Below are 18752 nucleotides of genomic sequence, written 5' to 3'. Positions count from 1 at the left end.
TCTGCACACGACCCTAGAACATGCCCCTGCCCCCAACACACACCCCCGTAAGTCCAGGTTCAGAGGATCCAATCTACTCCTTTGACCTCCACAGACACTGTACACATATACACACACACAGGCAAATACTCAAATACATTGAAAATATCTTTGGAAAGAGAGTAAGCCAGGTATGGTTGTACACATCTTTAACTCCAGCACTCAGAAGGCAGGGGCAGAGGAAACTCTGAGTTTGAAGTCAGCCTGGTCTACATAGAGAGTTCCCAACCTGCCAAGGCTACATAGTGAGACCCCGTGGAAAGGGAGGATAATAATGGCTGGAAGCAGAGAAAGCAGCTGTATTGGGTGTAGCCACATGGGGAAGAATAAAGTCAGGCCATCTTCAGGGTTGCTAACACAGTGTAGATAGAAGGCACCATGTCTGAATAACCAAACAATCCTGTCAAGGTGTGGCCCTGCCCACACTGACCCATCAATGTCTCAGTTCTTCCGGGGAGAAAAGCTTCATCTCTGCCTGGCGCCAGGCTCTGGCTTTTCCCCTCTTTCTGTAGGAGACTTCCGGAGGAATTCCAATTCCTTGGGGTCCATTGTCTCAATGGTCTAATGGTCAAAGACAGGACCCAAGGGTCTCTCTGCATAACACCTTCATTCTCACCAAACCCGTCTAGCCGTCATTCCAAATCCTCGGCTCTGTCTTATTCTCCTTTGTGCTCATATAACTAGTGATTCACACTGGGGACCTGTCACAATGAGTAGGTTAGGTGTTTGATGAATACATTGTCTCGGAAGGCCCAGGACTGCAGTCTGATTTGTGCGCCCTACTCCTCCCTGTCCTGGCAGACCCAAGAGGAGGGGTGTAAGAGATGGCAGAGTTGATGCTGGCGATGCCTTCTAATCAGAGAGATAACGAGATGAAGGGTGTAGAGATGGATGGATGTGTTCTAGACGAGCCTGTCATTTGACAGTGACTTGGTCTGAATTTTGCCCTGAAGGGAACTCTTGGGGTTTTGAGTTAGTCACCCTGAGGGTCACAGGAAGAGACCAGGTAGCTACATAGTGAGGTGATAGTTCAAAACCAAAGACAACTAGGCACTGTCAAGAATCTGCTGAGACCCCAGCACTCGGGAGGCAGAGGCAAGTGGATCACTGAGTTTGAGACCAGCCTGGTCTACAGAGCGAGTTCCATGATATAATTTTCTTCAGGCAGGGTAGGCATTATTTTATCTCCTGGGGTTGTTCACCAAACCACAACCATGACAAACAGCCCTGGCCCAAACCAGCCAGGATCTCACCTCCGCAGCACACCCAGAAGGCATGTGGAGAGACACTCAGGCTACAGGTTGTTTCTTCCAGGACTGACTCACCCGCTTTCCTAGTCTCTCTCTCCCCACAGAGAGCAGCGAGCTGTGTACTCCCACTTCGGTCAAAAGCAGCTGAGGAAAGAAAGGGTCTAAGCTGCACTCCATCACCGCGGGGGAGTCTAGGCAGGAACTCAAGCAGCTGGTCATGGTCAAGAGCAGAGACATGGCCTGGACAGATTGGTCAGTGGTGCAGAGCACTTGTTGCTAGCTCTTGAGGACCAGAGTTTGCTTGCCAGGAACCATGGAAGGTGGCTCCCAAACACCTGTGACTCCAGCTCTGAGGGTCAGGGCTCTTCTAGCTTCTTTGGGCACCTGCACACACATGTGTGCATACGCTGAAGAACATACACCCCAAAACATAACAACATGAAGCTAGAGACATGGCCCAGTGGTTGCTCTTGCAGAGGACCCGTGTGCTGTTCCCAGCACCCATATAGTGGCTCATAACTATCTGTAGCTCCAGCTCCAGGGGATCCAATGCCTTCTTTTGACCTCTGAGGTCACCAGGCATGCATATGGTAGACATATCTACATACCTACCCACATACATATGTCCATACATACATGGAGACAAAACACTCATACAAATAAAATAAATCTAAAATTTTAAAAATAAATAAATAAAAATTTAAAATTCTTTTTAAAAAGAGCAAAAAGAGAATAGATGGACGCATGCTTTGTGCTTAATAACTTTCTTTAGTCTTATAGAGGTCAGGGCACCAAACCAGAGAGTGGGGCTGCTGCTCTTCTAGACTGGGTCTTTCCAGGCTTGGTTCCAGTTAAAGCAACCAAGACAATCTCCAACAGACACCCCACATGAGCTGCTGTTCGGGGAGGCCTCGGAGCCTCTTACAATCCAGCTCCTTTTTCTTCCTCTTGGGGTTCCCACCAGAACAATGAACGGCGGTGAAGGCAGAGACACGTGGCTGCTTGTGGTGCCGAGAGGAAACGATGGTGGACGTATGAGACCACTGATGCTTTTTTCTCCTGGCCGCCTGCATTGCGCCTTCCTGCACTCTGGCAACTGGCCAGCAGATTTGATTTCTCTGTAACTCGCCTTGAGAGCATGTGATGTCTTCAGCAACGGGGTCTAGTCAACTAGAGGGAAGAAAGGGCCAGGGAGTAGCCAGAATGCACTATGGAATTATCAGAGAACTAAATGAATAGACTCCTTAAGGGGGAAATAAAGAATTTAGTCTCAGGACAGGAGCTGCTTTCCTAAAGTTCATTCAAATAACCCAAGGAAGCCAGGCCAGGGGACTTCTCTCAATTGCTGTGGAAAAAAAAAAAGAGCCCCTCTCAAGGAAGTGACTATTTATTAAAACTTTTATATCAATTCTCATCTGGTAAATCCTTTTGCCCCAATGCTTCCCAGGCAGATAGATCCCTGTGTGCTGAGGTTACCCCTGAGTAGCAGAAGTCATTATCAGGGAACCAGCTTCTTCCCTCAAGCAGTAAGGACTTCTCCGAGCTGTCTTGCAGAGCCAGAGCACAATAAGGACCAACCAAACTACACCTTGACCAAGAGCAGCTATGCAGGCCTGGCTCCCTGCCCGACTTCTCCCCTCGTTAATCCTAAGGCTCACAGCAGTGCCACAGGGCTGGGCTGGAATGCTCACCTTTCACCTCCTTCAATTGCACTAAAATTTGTATTGTGTTATTTAAAATTATTTTAGATTATTTTTATATCTAGTGTGTGTGTGTGTGTGTGTGTGTGTGTATGTACAGAGAACAGAAATAAATATGGCTGAGCAAGTATCTCTATTGTAGGATGTAGAGTCCTTTAGGAACATATCCAAGAGTAGAGAGGCTGGGACATGTGGAAGTGTTTTGGGAAATCTCCACACTGATTGCCATAGTGGCTTAGACCCCCACTAGCAGTGAGTGACGGCTCATTTCCCCACATCCTCGCCATCACCTGCTGTCAGTTATTTTCATGATAGCCATTCTGACTGGGGTGAGGTGGGTTCTCAAAGTAGTTTTAATTTGCATTTCCCTGGTGGCTAGTGATGTTGAGCGCTTTTCAAAACATTTATTGGATCTTTGTATTTCTCCTTTTGAGAACTCTCTGTTCAGGTTGTTAGCTCTTTTAAAAAACTGAGTTGTTTGTTATCTTGTTTCGCTTTTTCATCTTTGTATATTCTAGATATTGATCCTTTATCGGATGTATAGAGGGTAACGTTTCTCTCACATTCTGTAAGCTGATGGACTGTAGAGAAACTTTTCAATTTCATGAGGTCGGTTCCTTTTGTCAATTGCTGGCCTTATTACCTGAGCAACTGGAGTCCTGTTTAGAAAGTCTTTATTTCTATCTAAGTCTTGAGATGTTTGCCCTACCTTTTCCTCTATTGTTTTCAGAATTTGAGGTCTTAAATTAAGCTCCTTGGTTCATTTGGAGCTAATTTTTGTGTAGGGTGAGAGGTGAGGGTCTAGTTTCTTTTACAGGTAACACCCACTTTTCCCAGTACAATTCATTAAAGAGACCGTCTTTCTCCAACGCAGACTCTTGGCATCTCTGTGAAAAATCAGGTGTATGGGTTTGTACCTAGGTCTTCTATTCTGTTCTTTATGTAAAGATCTGGTTTTTGTTTGTTTCAGAACATGCTGTTTTGTTATTATGGCTCTGTATATTATATAAAATCAAATTTGAAATCAGGGTTAGTGGCACCTCCAGCATTGTTGTTTTTGCTTAGGTTTGAAATCAGGGTTAGTGACACCTCCAGCATTGTTTTTGCTTAGGTTTACTTTGGCTAGCAAAGATTGTTTGCATTTTCAGATAAAATTTAGATTCCTTTTTTTATTTCTGTGATTTTTATGATTTTGATGGGATTACACTGAATCTGTAGAGGGCCTTTGGCAAAATAGCCAGTTTTGCAATATTGACTCTTCTGATCCATGAGCATGGGAAGCCTTCCCATCTTCCAGAGTCTTCTTGGATTTCTTTCTTGACTGTCTTTAACATCCTCATTGTAGAGGTCTTTCACTTCATTGATTAGGTTTATTCCAAGGTATTTAAAAAAAGTTGAAGCCAGGCAGTGGTGGCGCACGCCTTTAATCCCAGCATTCGGGAGGCAGAGGCAGGCGGATCTCTGTGAGTTCGAGGCCAGCCTGGTCTACAATAGCTAGCTCCAGGACAGGCTCCAAAGCTACAGAGAAACCCTGTCTCAAAAAACCAAAAATAAAATAAATTTGAGTCAATCTTAAGGAATATCGTTCCCCAGATATTTCTCAGTATGCTCGTCATTGGTGTGTTGGAAGGCTACTGGTTTTTGTGTTAATGTTACAAACTGTCAGTTTGTTGAAAGTGTTATCAGCTCTAAGAGTGTCCTGGAGGAGTCTCCCACTTATAAGGGTCTCCCACTTAGAGAATCAGATCACCTTCAAGTAAGATACTTTGTTTCTTTCTTTTCCTCCCGAATTCTTCTTATTTGTTCTCCTCTTACTGCTTTGGGACCTCCAGCTTTTAACTAAAGAGGAGTGGAGAAAATGAACACTGATTCAGTGGAAAAGTTTCATGGGTTTTTCTCCATTTAGTACAATGGTGGCTACAGGTTTGTCATGTGTAGCCTTTACTACCTTGAGATATGGTTCTGCTACTCGGCGTTTTCTTAAAGCTTTATCCTGAGGCCATGTTGGATTTTGTCAAAAGCTTTTTCTACATCTTACTGAGATGATCACATGGTTTCTGTCTTTGTCCATTTATACGATGTTTTATATTTAGTATTTGCTTAAGTTGAACCATCTCTGCATCTCTGGAATAAAGCCAACTTGGTCAGTGCGAATGATCGTTTTGATGTGGTTTGGAGTTTGATCTGCAGGTACTTTTCTGAGAACTCTTGCATCTATCCCCATCAGAGAGGTTGTGGTCTATAATATTTGTGTGTGTTTGTCTGGCTTTAGCATCAGGGCAATAGTGTGTGTGTGTTTGTCTGGTTTTAGCATCAGATAGGCAATAGTGGCCTATCAAAAAGAGCTTGGAGGTGGTACCACCTTTCTGTTTTGTGCAGTAGCTTGAGAAGCATTGAGGCTAGTTCTTTGAAGGTCTGATAGGATGTAGCAATGAGCCATTAGGACCTGGACTTTATTTAGTGAGCAATATTTTTTTTTTGAGATGGAGTGTTACTGTGTAACCCTGGCTGGCCTGAGACTCACTATGTAGACCAGGCTGGTCTTGAACAGAGCTCTAGCTGTCTCCACCTCTTGAGCACTGTGCACCATGTAGTGCAGCAGATTCTCTGTTTTCAGTCTTGCTCTTTTTTTGGGCTAGTCAGGCTGATCTCCTAAAGGCCTCTTGTGTCTGAATTGCCACACTCCCTAATTTGGGAAAATTTCCACTCTAATTTTTATTGGGATGCTATTAAAAATGCTGTCCGAATGAAATTCTGCTCCTTCCGTGGCCACGATTCTCAGATTTGTCTCTTCAGTGTCCATCCATCTAGGAAGCGCTGCTTATCCTTCCAGCTCTTCTGCCTCATTTTCCAGATGTTCTGTCCTTGGTCCGTCCTATTGGTGAGGCTTCCTGAAAGCATCTTATTTGATTTACTGTGATTTTCATTTCCAGTATTTCAGTTTGTTTTTTCTTCAGTATTGCCATCTCTTTGTTGAATTCCTTTTTTTTCTATATTGCATTGATTTAAATATTTTTTTTTTTTACTTAGTTGTTTGGGTTCTCTTGAAATTTGTTCAGGAACTTATTTATGACTTATCTCATTTCTTCAAACATATTAATAATCGTTTTTTAAAATTGGGATTTCATCTACTTCATTCTACCTGGAAATCAGAAACACAGCTGCCCTGTGCTGTGTGTCACACCAGGCAGGGTTGCTAGCAAGGTACAGGACACAAGACAGAACAGGCAAATTCAAGGCCAGCAGGTGAACTCACCATGTAGCCCGGACTGGCCTGGAACTCCAGAGGTGGACCTGGTTGGCCTCAAACTCAGAGAAATCTGCTTGCTTCTGCCTCCCAAATGCTGGGATTAAAGGTGTGTGCCGCCACCACACCTGTTCCTGGGAGAGCCAGGTTTAAGACCTGTTAATAATAGGTTGGGGATGATGGGTAATGGTGATGCGCACCTTTAATCCCAGCACTCGAGGCAGAGGCAGACAGATCTCTGAGTTCAAAATCAGCCTGTCTACAGAGCTAGTTCTAGGCTAGTCAAAGCTACACAAAGAAACCCTGTCTCCACTGCCCCGGTCCCCCCATTACCCCTCCCCCTCAAAAAAGAAAGGAAAAGATGTGGGTTTGGCGATATCTTGGCAAGGTAAAGGTTTTACTGTTGCAGAAGGGTACACAGCTATGTCAAATCAAGCAAGCTCACTCTGGATCCCCACGGGATTTTTACTGGTAACACTAGGGGCAGAGCTGAGCCTCAAAATCTTTTACAACTGGCTAACTTTAAAGCAGAGCAGTTGATAAGCACACTGCGACCTTGATCACAGAAAGCTTTTCATTTCAGGACTACGTTGACTCAGGAGGGACTGGTGACAAATGGTGTTTTTTTTTCATTTTTTTAAAATGGTGTTTCGGGGCTGGAAAAGATGGTTCAGAAGTTGCAGAGTTAATTCGCTAGCACAACACCCATGCAAAGAATGTGATAAAATATTGACTCTAGGTAAAGAGAACACTAGTGTTCGCAGCATTGTTTGAATTATTTCTACATATTTTCTAACTAGAAAGGCAAGCGCTGGCAGAGGAGCTGCTGTGAGGGTACCCTGGGTGTGGCAGGGTTCTGAGCAGGAGCCAGGCGAGGCTGGCGGGGAGTATTGCTTTGGGTCGTATTTCATCGTCAACGCCTGACTGGCTTGTCTGCTGGTGTCAAAACCACAGTACGGTTCTCTGTTAAACAGAAAGTTACCGAACTCGAACTCACTTTTATTTCGTTTAACGAAGTATTCAGTCTGAGTTTTACTAAGTAATGAAACGTTTGGAGAACAAAAAGCAAAAGAGCCACTTCCCTGACCGGGAATCGAACCCGGGCCGCGGCGGTGAGAGCGCCGAATCCTAACCACTAGACCACCAGGGAGGACATACTAGTTTTCCTTTCTGACAGCACTAGAGTAGGTGACGACAGGGTTGCCGGGCAACTGCGGAGGCCAGGGAGTAAGCAACTAGGCACCTCGCAACTCGCTGCTCTGGAGGACCTGACAACGCCGGCAGCTGAGAGAAGTCTTGCACGGAAGGATCGGTTCCTGAGCGGAGGAAAATAAAAAAGCAAAAGGAGATGTGTCAGAAGTGGGATTCGAACCCACGCCTCCATTCGGAGACCAGAACGCCCGTAGGGAAGGCTCACGCCTTGAGTCTGGCGCCTTAGACCACTCGGCCATCCTGACACCTGAAGTTTTGCGCCTTCCCGCTCATCCTGGAGCCTGTGCTAAGCGCGCTGCTACGTGCGGCCGCTCTACAATGTCCCTCCCCGCTGGTTCCAGCGTCGTCGCCGGCTGTAAACCCAGAAAAGCGCTGCTGGGAGAGACGCAGGCAGCACTGAACCGCAGCTACAGACCGCACGTTCACCCTTGTTGCCTTGCAAACGCACCCAGCGATCGGGGCATAATTGACTGGGAGCCAGACTAGGAGCTCCCGGCTTCCCTCTCTGAGCGACCTGGCTTAGGCGAGGATGGCACCAGCAGCGGCGACACGACTCTGAGAGCTTTAGCTTGCAAAGGGGGAAGGCCCAGGACCTCCCTACAGAACAGTCCTGGACCGGTTGGTGGATGGCCGAGTGTTTTGCTCCCAGACACCCCCTCCCCCCGCCACCACTTTTTCCTTCATGTAACCACAAAACTTCCCTTTGCCCTGGTGAGCTGCTGAGGGAAATAATCGGTACAGCTATTCAACCCGTGAGAAAAAAACCAAAACCAATCACCACCAACAAAACCACACAAGACTTTTGATAGGTAGAGGGGTCAGAACTGCTGGGGGGAGGCCTCATTAGTGCAATGTCCTTTTGAGAAATATTCCTCAATAACTAATATACGCGGGCAGAGCAATTGGTTCAAGGTTGTTAATCCTCAGCTGCACAGTGAGCTCTGGAAGCGCGGGAACTGGTCTCAGCGAAATGAAGCAGAAGACTAGCACACGACCCATCCAATCATGAGTGTTATATATGTCGGGATTTTATTCAATTAATGAACGATGCTAAGGAAAAAAATACCCTGCCCTTGTTCAACTGGAGAAGAAGGCTATTCTATTGAGACTATGGCAGAAGCAGAGAGGGCCAGCAAAGACGGGGGGGGGGGGGGTGAGGGGGGGTGAGGGGGGTGTAGCCAGGGAAATGGTGGCCAGGGTGGGTGGAAAGTTCTTAAGGGCAGATGTCAAGGACAAGAACATTCCTATTAAACAGGCCTTGTGGAATTCTTACAAAAACCAAGCCAAAGTCTTAGACAGCAAAGGTGAGGGACGGGGATAAAAGGTTGATATAAAAAAGTGAGGACAGTGAGAAAAGGCTATCTCTAGGAGCAGGGGGAGGGAGGTAGCATCAGGTACCCTCCACGGACTAATCCAGGAGATAAGTGCGGGTCAAGGCTCAGGCCTAGTCAAAGGAAGGGTCCGAGGAACGTAACTGAAAGTTGGTTAACGATGATTTGTAGGACGTTGAAACCACACAGAGGAGAGTTTGAGATTTTAAAAATAATCCACTCTTTTGGGGTCCTCACGGACTGGGCGTAACAGTACCCAAAGTGGTGAATGAACGAAGTACACGGAGTAAAGAGAGAGCCAACAGACTCGGGTGAGTTCGTGTCCCCGCAGTAATCAGTGAGGCTTGACTGCTTGACTGCGCCACTCTTTTGAAGCTGTCTTTTTCTTTTTTGATTTGGTTTTTAGAGACAGGGTTTCTCTGTATAGTCTTGGCAGTCCAGCAACTCGCTTCTCTAAAAGGCTGGCCAGGAACTCACAGAGATCCTCCTGCCTTTGCCTCCGTAGTGCTGGGATTAAAGGAGTGCCCCACTATCGCCAAGCAAAACTGTCTATTTTTTTTTTAAAGCCAGAGCAAAAATTCTTTCTTTTAATAAACAAACAAACAAACAAACAAACAAATAAGTTAGAGACAGGGTCTCTCTACATAGTCCTGGATGTCCTAGAACTTACTATGTAGATGAGGCTGGCCTCAAACTCACAGAGATCCTCTTGCCTCTGCCTCCCAAGTGCTTGGATTAAAGGTGCACATTACCTTTCTAGCTGCAAGGGAAAATATTCTTAATTAAAAAAAATTATATGGGGATGTGTCAGGGTGTGGGTTTGTGTACAGAAGTGCAGGTGCCCTCAGAGACCAGAAGAGGGTGTTGGGTCCCCTGGAGTTAAGAGTTTCAAGTTTTAGTGGTCTGTTTTGATGTGAGTGCTGGGAACCAACTCTGGATTTTGGCAAGAGCAGAAAGCTCTTTTAACTACGAAGCTATTCTTCCAAACCCATGAAGACAGTCTTTAATTTTTTTTTTTTTTGAGACACGGTCTCACTCTATAGTTCTGGTTGGCCTAGAATTCAGTATGTAGATCAGGTTGACCTGCAAAACTCACAGAGATCGATGGTGGCGCATGCCTTTAATCCCAGCACTCGGGAGGCAGAGGTAGGCGGATCTCTGTGAGTTCGAGACCAGCCTGGTCTACAGAGCTAGTTCCAGGACAGGCTCCAAAGCCACAGAGAAACCCTGTCTCGAAAAAACCAAAAAAAAAAAAAAAAAAAAAAAAAAAAAAAAAAACTCACAGAGATCCATGTACCTCTGCCTCCTAGGTGCTGGGATTAAGGTATGCACCGCATCACCACATCTGGTGATCATCTTTAAAAATAAGAATTAGTGTTCTGTATGTATGTATGTAACATGTGTGGGCATGTGTGCCATGGTTCATGTTTGTGGAGGCCCGAGGACAACTTTGTGGAATCCATATTTCTCTCCTTCCACCCTTATGTATGTTCTCGGGATTGAACTAAGGCCACCAGACTTGCTCAGCAAGCCGTGTTCATTGCGGAGATACCTCGCAGTCTATGGGGAGGATCCTGGACATGGAAACATAGTTTCCTCAAACATCCGCTCCCAGAAACTCTGAAAACTGCTCTCTGTAGCAAACACCCCGCAGATAATTGTTTGAAGCATTGAGATGGGAGATTGTCTGGATTACCAAAATTGATTCTGTGTTTGAAGCAGGCAAATGACGGCTTGCCCTCAAAGGAGGCCGTGTGATCGTGGAGTCAAAAGCTGATGTGGCATGGTCAGAAGGCGGGGGATGCTGGGCACCACTGGAAGGCAGGAAAGGCAAGGAGAAAGTTCTCTCCAGGAGCTCTCACTCCTGTCAGCACTTTGGTGCTTGCCTTCTGATCTCTAAAACTTCCAGGGAGTAAATTTCTGCCGTCTCCAGCTGTCAGTTTTGTAGTGATTTGTCTCAGAAAAGCGGCCAATAGTACAGGTGGCTGGGAGTGAGGTTTGAGCTCATTCCTGTAGCTGTTCATTGTTGATACCCTTGTGCCAGGCACTGCCTTAAATTCTTTTTTTTTTTTAAAAGATTTTATTTATTATGTGATGTGGGATTCCCCCCCCCCCCCTCGTATGCTGTGCATACCATTGGTTAATAAAGAAACTGCTTTGAGCCTATAGCAGAGCAGGGCAGAACAGAGCTAGGTGGGGAAAACTAAACTGAATGCTGGGAAAAAGAAGGCAGTGTCAGAGAGAAGCTATGTAGCCCCTCAGAGACCGGAACTTTACCCAGTAAGCCACAGCCTCCTGGAGATACACAGATTAATGGAGATGGGTTAATTTAAGATATGAGTTAGCCAGAAATACACTTAAGCTATTGGCCAAACAATACTGCAAATAATATGGTTTCTTCGTGGTTATTTTGGGGCTGAGCAGCAGGAAACAAACAAGCAGCCTTCCTACAACAATTATGTGTACAGTGTCCTGTCTGCATATATGGCTGCATACCAGAAGAGGGCACCAGATCTCATTATAGATGGTTGTGAGTCACCATGTGGTTGCTAGGAATGGAACTCAGGATCTCTGGAAGAGCAGTCAGTGCTCTTAACTGCTGAGCCATCTCTCTCCCGATCCCTAAATTCTTTATATGCAAGAAGTGTATTAACTCAATTAACCATGAAGGGCCAACTAGGCAGTCAAAGGAGTCTGGAATCCAAAGAGGGAGGCCAGAAACATAAACCTAGTGGGCCATCAATGGGTGACCTATATAGATCACCCCCAAAGAAAGCATCAAAAGACTGGCTTGCCAGGGTCTGAACCTGGTGCACTTTATCCTTTGGTAACAGTTGATTCCCAGAAGAAAGGCCAGCAAGGAGGGAGGAAACCAGGAGTAGGTGAAGTCAGATAGCGAAGCTGAGGAGAAAGTAGGAGGAATGCAGTGGCAAAGGAGGAGAGAGCTAAACTCTCCTGCACCACAGAGGTGCGGTCCTGTAATCCCAGTACTTCCGAGGTGGCGGCAGTTCAAAGTCACCTTGACTTCGTAGTGAGTTGGAGATGAGTCTGAACGACATGAGACCTTGTCTTAGGCAAAACAAAAAACAAAATGTGACATTGGAAAGCCCCGTTGCGGTTGCTTGGTGGAAATAGTTCTGTCAGAGGCATTTGTAGATAGATACTGTGAAATGAAAGTCTGCATAGAATCTAGGCAACTTCTTGAAAGAATGTTGATAGTAACAGGTTATGGGCTGCGCCTGGAGGGTGGCCTAGCAGTTCAGAAAGAGCTCCAGTTTACTTCATGAGGGGGATGCTGCAACTAGAGCTTGCTTGTGGCAACTGAGAGGCAGAGATGCTCCAGAGAAAAGAGCAGTTGACTACAGCAGGCTCCCCTGACATTCAGGACCAGGGCTAACTACAATTCCCGGTAGGCTTTGCGTGGGGCGCAGGGCGCGGTGCGCAAGCGCAGGCCTCTGGCCTCCCGCTGTAAGTCCGTCTGCAACCTCCGACGCCAAGGGGGACTGTTTCTTCTTAAAGGAGAAACAGCGGCGGCGAGTGCGGTGGGCCCCGGTCCTCCCGCGGCTCTCTGAGTGAGCACGCGGGACCGGGAGGCGCACGCGCAGTCTAGGCGAAGGCGGGTTGGGGCGCGCAGGTAAGACTCCGACGTGGGCCCGCCCGGTACCCAGGCAGTGCGGGGCGGGCCTCTCCTTGCATGGGAAGCAGTGAAGAGGCCGAGGCACGGCTGCACGCAGACCCCACCACCCTGGGACAAGGAGAACAAATTTCCCAGTGGAGGTCTCTTGTCCCCGTACCCCAAGTCCCACCCTGGTTCTAAGAATGGGTGGCTGGATCCGAGAGTCGCGAGTGCTTTGGAGGGAGTGTGCTCGGGTCCCCATTCAGTGCAGACGGAGCTGGGGCTGTGTCTGTCCCGCACTCCCCGACGGCACCACGTCCTCCCGCAGACCCGGGCGCGCATGGCCTCTCCGGTGGCAGATGCTTCCCGACGCCGGCGGGAGAAGCGTAGGCTGCTGGACGCGCGCCGCAGCAAGTGCCGCATCCGCCTGGGCGGCCACATGGAGCAGTGGTGCCTCCTCAAGGAGCGGCTGGGCTTCTCCCTGCACTCACAGCTCGCCAAGTTCCTGCTGGACAGGTTAGGGGCCTGGAGGGACTGGGGTGGGCACCGAGGCAGAGCGCCCAATCTGTTCCTGCGGCCTCGGTTTTCTCGCTTAGTCAGGGCAGACTGCTCCTCCCCTACAGCCCCAGCGAATGGGAGGTCTGTAGGGTTGGCCCCTTAAGTGTCTGAGTGCCTGGGTGCGGGTTGCTGGTGATTAGCTTCCTAGGTTCTGAACTGACTCCAAGCTCTTCTCTGGCAGGTATACTTCTTCAGGCTGTGTCCTCTGTGCAGGTAAGTAAAAGATGGCAACAGGTAGTGGCAGCTCCCAGAATCTTATGCTCAAAGAGAATTGGATCAGAAGCCCGTAATGAGTTTGGGAAGGGGACGAGCCCGAAATAGCATGGTGCCCCAGCCTTTGGGAAGAGAGCTTTGTCTCAGGACCTTGGGGTGGGTGTGTCTAGGCTTAAAGCCAAAGCAGAACAACAAGAGCAAAACAACCAAAAGCAAAACTCTCCAGGGACTGAAGAGAGGGCTGAGAGGTTAAGAGCGGGTGCAGCTCTGGCAGAAGACCCAAGTACATTCCCTAGCACTCATGGCAGGGGGCTCCCAACTGCCTGAAACTACAGTTGCAGGGGGACCTAACACCGCTGGCCTCCAGGAGCACCTGCACTCATGTGCACACCCCCCCCCCCCCCGCTCCCCACACTAAAGCTAATTAAAAATAAGATATTTTTAAAAAGAGTACTTTAAAAAACGATAAACCAGATTTGAACTGAGGTTGCCCATGGATTTAGAGGGATTAGGATGCTTTGAGTGGTTTTCTGGGTGAGAGAAATTTCCAACCTTGCATGACTGCATCATCTTACCTCCAGGTCCAGAACCTCTGCCCCAAAAGGGTCTGCAGTACCTGGTGCTCCTGTCTCATAGGCACAGCCGGGAGTGCAGCTTAGTGCCTGGGCTTCGGGGGCCTGGAAGTGGAGATGGGGAGCTTGTGTGGGAGTGTTCAGCAGGCCACACGTTCTCCTGGGAACCTTCTTTGAGTCCTACACCTTCAGAGGTGCCTAAGCAGCACCCCCTTACACAAACTACTGAGAGAACCTGGTGCTCAGAGGCTAGGAGGAAGCAGGAGCCTGAAGGTGAGTAAGGAAAGAAGGGTTGTGGAGAAAGAAAACAGTTTTCCAATCTTCTCTAGCTGAAAACTGGTTTATAAAAATGATCTTGTTATTTGTTAATTAATATATTGATTGAGACAGGGTCTCATATAGCCAAGGGGCCTTGAAGTCCTGGTCCTGCCTCCACCTCCTGAGTGCTGGAGTTACTAATAACGATCCTTTTGTGCTAGCAAGGAAATATATCCTCACATGCATTATTAGGTATAGGAAGCAAAACCATAGTGATGGTAAACTGTCTTTGACAGAAACTAGAAATAAGGTTTAAAAGAGAATGCATCTGTAAAAAAGTACTACCTAGCAAACCATTGGGAAGAAACTGTCCTCAGTCTTTTGAGCACAGGCCTCCTTCTCTTATGACCTGCTCGTGCCAACAGGTTTGGACCATGAGCAGCATGAAAGGACTCCAGAAACCAGGCTGTCCAGGTGAGGACGGGAGGTGAGAGACAGGCTAGACCTGCACAGGTAGTCGGGGTAAGGTGGCAGTTTCTCAGGATTGTCTTTCTTGAGCTTGCAGGGGACTAGAATCCCCACTGGAGACTTTCCCACCCCCGGGAGAGGAACAGGATGCGGACGAGGATGAGGATGAAGAGCTGCTCAGTGATGCCAGCCCATGGACCTACAGCTCCTCCCCAGATGAGTCAGTTGGGATTGAGGGAGGATGTTGAACAGTTTGAGAGAGGGAGGAAGCAGCTGGCTCCTTATAATTCGGAGATGTGTCAGCTGGAGGGAGGGACTTGTTGCAGGGTGGGCAGGGCAGATGTTGGGGAAAGTGAGTTGAAATTGAGTTGGGAATGTGCGAAAGGGATGAAGTCTGGGGGAGGCTGAGAGCATGAGAACCCGCTGTGGGAGTTGGGATTTTTTCCATTTAGGGGCTAGACTTGGTTAGGGCTGACTGACTGCCCAGAGGGATAATGTCCTCCTTCTCCTCTTCTTTCCAGTAGTGAACCAGATGTCCCTAAGCCGCCTCCATCCCCTGTTACCCATACACCTAAGGAGGGAGAGGTACCACCAGTACCTGCAACTCTCCCCGCTCCTTGTGCTGTTCTTTCCTCGCTGGCTTCTCCAGCTGCTCTAACATCAGATGCTGAGGTACAGCTGGATCTCAGAAGGACCCCTCAGGCCTCTGTAGAACTGCAAATAACCGAGTCTCTGGACAGGTAACCTGATGGCTGAGACAGAGAGGGCCGGGGTGCCCTGGGATGTGTCACTCTTGAGGTGCTTGGCTGCTTCTTTGTTACCCATAGACCTGGGAGTCAGGCCCAGTCTGATCCGAACCCGACCTGGGATGAGGACACTGCCCAGATTGGGCTCAGGAGAATTAGGTAGGACTGGGGAGATTGGACTGTTGGGAGGGGGGAGGTCAGGAGTGAGGCAGAGCGCAGGAGTCTTGCTCCCATTCTCCCCACAGAAAAGCTGCTAAAAGAGAGCTGATGCCCTGCGACTTCCCTGGCTGTGGAAGGATCTTCTCCAACCGGCAGTATTTGAATGTGAGGGACACAAGCTGAGGCCTGCGGGACCACTGGGGTTGCGGGTGGGGTGGAGAAAAAGACACTCCTGGGCTGAAGTGTAGATATAACTTAGTTGTAGTGCAGTTGTCTAGCATGTGCAAGGTAGCACACACAGCTTTTGGTGTAGAGGGAAAGACCCATGCTCCACAGTAAGTAAGGGCTTCTGGCCCCAAGTATAGGGAGGATCAGAGAGATGGTGAGGCGTAGGTGGACAGGGTGGACCTGAGAAGGGCACCTGCAGGTCAGACTTGAGCCTCTTATGTGGGGGACTGCAGCAGCTGCTGCCATTAACTCTGGGAACAAAGGACTAGAGTGCGGAAGGCATCCAGGACTGCAGGAGCTAGGATGAGACTAGATCACTTAAGAAGGACTTGCTCATTGGGAAGTTTAGTTCGAAGCACTATCTGCCAGGTGGGGGTGTAGCTCAGTGGTAGAGCACCGGCCTGTCATATGCCAGGTCCTGGATCAGAACCCCAAACTGAAAAAAGAAAATAGAAAACAAGAACTCCCTCCCCCAAACCCCAAAGAACCCTTTTCCCTCAACAGTGCTCTACTTTGAGAGCCTATGAAGCCCGTGCATTTTCAAAGCAGGTTTAGGAGAAAGCCCCACCTTGGTATGTATAAATAGCAGTAGCCAGAGACTGCAGCACATATCAGTGTGGGTCATCATATTCATCTAAACTACACTCTGTCTCTGACAGACAAGGCAAGACAGATAAACCATGAGTGTCACTCAGAATGTCATTTTGTGCAGGCAGTTCTGTGGCCATGGTAATCACGGTGTGTAAGGAAGTGAGTGGGTGGCCATCCAGAGGGAGCAGGTGAGGGCAGTCAGTGGTCAGGGTGGAAGGACAGTTGTGCTACTTAGGGCATAGGTAAAGTGGTGGCCCAGACTATGACAGAACTGTGGTAGGAAACAAGGGTGGAAGAGGAGCCTGCCTGCCCACCCAGCTCAAGTCAGTCTCCCTGCGGAGGCAGCCATCCTTTTGCCTCGTCTCGTCACCCATTCTTAGCACCACAAGAAGTACCAGCACATCCACCAGAAGTCATTCTGTTGCCCTGAGCCAGCTTGTGGCAAGTCCTTCAACTTTAAGAAGCACCTGAAGGAGCACATGAAGCTGCACAGTGGTGAGTGCTGGACCCTTCAGCTCCCTGGGGAGGACGACATCCCTTAGTTCCTGTGTGCCATTAGCCCTTGCCTGCTTGAGACTGTTGTGAAATGTCTACTCTAGTCAGGTAGGGCCATGAAGAGATAAGAAAGAAGGGGAGGATGGAGAGCAGGAAGGGCAAGTTGTTTCTGTGGTCAAAGCTTTGTAGCAAGACCTGAGTGAAGTGAGGAACAGAGGGAAGCGCATGTGGGAAGCATCCATGTGTTCAGGAATGGAGAGGAGGCCTCGAAGGCCACAGTAAGGATGATGTGGCTTCTACTTTGGGATGAGTCCATTGTGAGCTCTCCCAAGGTAGGGAGATAGCTGACTTTCAGAGATGACTATGTGGAGAATCTGGACTCTAGATGAGTAGAGATGGTTGTACACTGATGGTAACGGCTTGGGTTTGTCCAACATAGTTGGACACAGCAGATGAGAGGATTTGAAGCCAGAGCTTGTGGGAGGCGCAGTGATGGAGGAAAGAGTCTGCTGGTAATGGCCAGGTCTTCAGAGAGCTGTGAGACAGTCATAAGATGCAAGGATGTTTCTGCTGCAGGCATTTAGGTTTAGTGGCAGAGGAGAGGAACCACAAAAGCCTGAGGGCTGTTGATCAGTAACAATGGTGACACCAAGTGCTGCTGGAATTAGCAAGTTCAGTAAAAGGAAGACTGGCCACTTGTAGACATGGCACTGGGGATGGCAGGTACAACGTGCACCTGGAAGATTTCTGGTCCTGGGTATGTGCCTGCTACTTGGCACTTCCTATCCACACAGGCCTCCAGCTCTCCATTAATTACTCCTTTGACAAAGATGCAGCCCAAGGCCCCAAATAGGGGAGGCATGCCTGTGCCTAGGAGACAGTCAGAGCTAGGGCTTAAAGGTGACAGGAGTGCAGTTTTAGATGCTCTATTGTCTGTCTCACTTAGTTTTTAGGACCAGTCAAGTATTAAGACCCAAGATTCCTGAGCCCCAGTACTCGCCTTCTGTTGGGGATGGTGGGCTAAAGCCTGAAGACAGGTGACTGAATGTCCCTTGTGTGCCTACAGATACCCGGGACTACATCTGTGAATTCTGTGCTCGCTCTTTCCGCACTAGCAGCAACCTTGTCATCCATAGAAGAATCCACACAGGAGAGAAGCCCCTGCAGTGAGTGCCAGGGGCCATGGAGGGAGCTGGTATCTGGCAGCCAGGAAGTGGGCAGCAGAACCTCCAGGGAGGTGAAAGTGGACCAAGGCTTCTGTCTCTGGCTGCAGGTGTGAGATATGTGGGTTCACTTGCCGTCAGAAGGCCTCTCTAAACTGGCACCGACGCAAGCATGCAGAAACTGCAGCTGCCCTGCGATACCCCTGTGAGTTCTGTGGCAAACGCTTTGAGAAGCCAGACAGTGTGGCAGCTCACTGCAGCAAAAGCCACCCAACCCTGCTCTCTGCACAGGAGTCACCTGGCTCTTTGGAGTCTAGTCCCAGCATCTCTGTGGCTGAAACCCTGCAAACTCCTGAGGGCGCTAGCCTCTCTTCCTCTTTTGACTCTAATTCTGCCCTCTCAGCAGCCAGCTCTTCACAACCTGGGCTGCCAGATCTCAGGGATGCAGAGAAAAGTCAGATGGTGGTCCCCAGGAGCTAGGTATTAAGAGTGAAGTTGAGGGTAGGGCATGACTGGGCTCCAGATACCTTGCTTTAGCATTCCTCAAGGAACAATAAGCGGTATTTTATACAAATGTGTGCAGAACAAATGCTTTGGTGTTACAGAGTTAAGAATCTGAGAGTCTTTTGAAAACAGGATGTTAGCTGTGCCAAAATGCAGCAGAAACTGATCCGCTAACATGCCCAATTTCTTTTGAGACCTTTCCTGTAGTGTATCATCTGCCCTGGTCTGGGGGCAGGCTGCACCAGAAGGCATTTGCCTCAGGTTGGACCCTGCAGTCTGACCTGGTATGCAGTACCAAGCCCTACAGAGAAACAGCTGTTCAGAGTTAGAGTTAAGCTCACAGCTGAAGGTCTGTTAGTGAGGCCACAGTCCCTGGGGAATTACCTCTGAAGAGTAATCGTG

The 18752-nt window shown here is 48.5% G+C and overlaps 1 protein-coding gene and 2 non-coding genes across 6 annotated transcripts; 1 reads left to right on the top strand and 2 right to left on the bottom strand.

Annotated features, from left to right (window-relative positions):
* Positions 1-7314: 7314 nt before the first annotated feature.
* Positions 7315-7386, bottom strand: Trnae-cuc. The gene has a single exon. It is a non-coding gene; the product is annotated as a tRNA-Glu (tRNA).
* Positions 7387-7587: 201 nt separating this feature from the next.
* Trnal-caa lies at positions 7588-7693 on the bottom strand. Its single transcript has 2 exons — positions 7656-7693; positions 7588-7633 (listed from the first exon to the last, which is right to left on the bottom strand). It is a non-coding gene; the product is annotated as a tRNA-Leu (tRNA).
* Positions 7694-12228: 4535 nt separating this feature from the next.
* Znf692 (zinc finger protein 692) lies at positions 12229-18729 on the top strand. 4 transcript variants are annotated; one of them, XM_041664234.1, is made up of 12 exons: positions 12229-12413; positions 12724-12911; positions 13135-13166; positions 13748-14011; positions 14422-14470; positions 14562-14684; positions 14989-15204; positions 15292-15369; positions 15456-15534; positions 16569-16683; positions 17750-17849; positions 17957-18729. In XM_041664234.1, exons 2-12 carry the CDS (start codon positions 12736-12738, stop codon positions 18324-18326), a joined length of 1602 nt encoding a protein of 533 aa, XP_041520168.1. In that variant the 5' UTR covers positions 12229-12413; positions 12724-12735; the 3' UTR covers positions 18327-18729. The 4 variants fall into 4 exon arrangements, with proteins under 4 accessions (XP_041520168.1, XP_041520169.1, XP_041520166.1 ...); XM_041664232.1 differs by having other exon boundaries at positions 12231-12413; positions 14986-15204; XM_041664235.1 differs by lacking the exon at positions 13135-13166 and having other exon boundaries at positions 12230-12413; positions 13803-14011; positions 14986-15204.
* Positions 18730-18752: the final 23 nt, after the last annotated feature.

The sequence above is a fragment of the Microtus oregoni genome, unplaced genomic scaffold (genome assembly GCF_018167655.1).
Source record: "Microtus oregoni isolate MIOR12 unplaced genomic scaffold, Mior012 000015F_ref0000493, whole genome shotgun sequence".
In the NCBI taxonomy this organism is placed as follows: domain Eukaryota; kingdom Metazoa; phylum Chordata; class Mammalia; order Rodentia; family Cricetidae; genus Microtus; species Microtus oregoni.
This window is presented reverse-complemented; position numbering and strand designations above follow the sequence as displayed.

Coding starts and splice junctions, on each gene's coding strand:
- Znf692 (XM_041664232.1), top strand. CDS start 12,736: ATGGCCTCTCCGGTGGCAGATGCTTCCCGACGCCGGCGGGAGAAGCGT. Junction 13,167..13,747: donor AGGCTGTGTCCTCTGTGCAG/GTAAGTAAAAGA, acceptor TCTTACCTCCAG/GTCCAGAACCTCTGCCCCAA. Junction 16,684..17,749: donor GCACATGAAGCTGCACAGTG/GTGAGTGCTGGA, acceptor GTGTGCCTACAG/ATACCCGGGACTACATCTGT.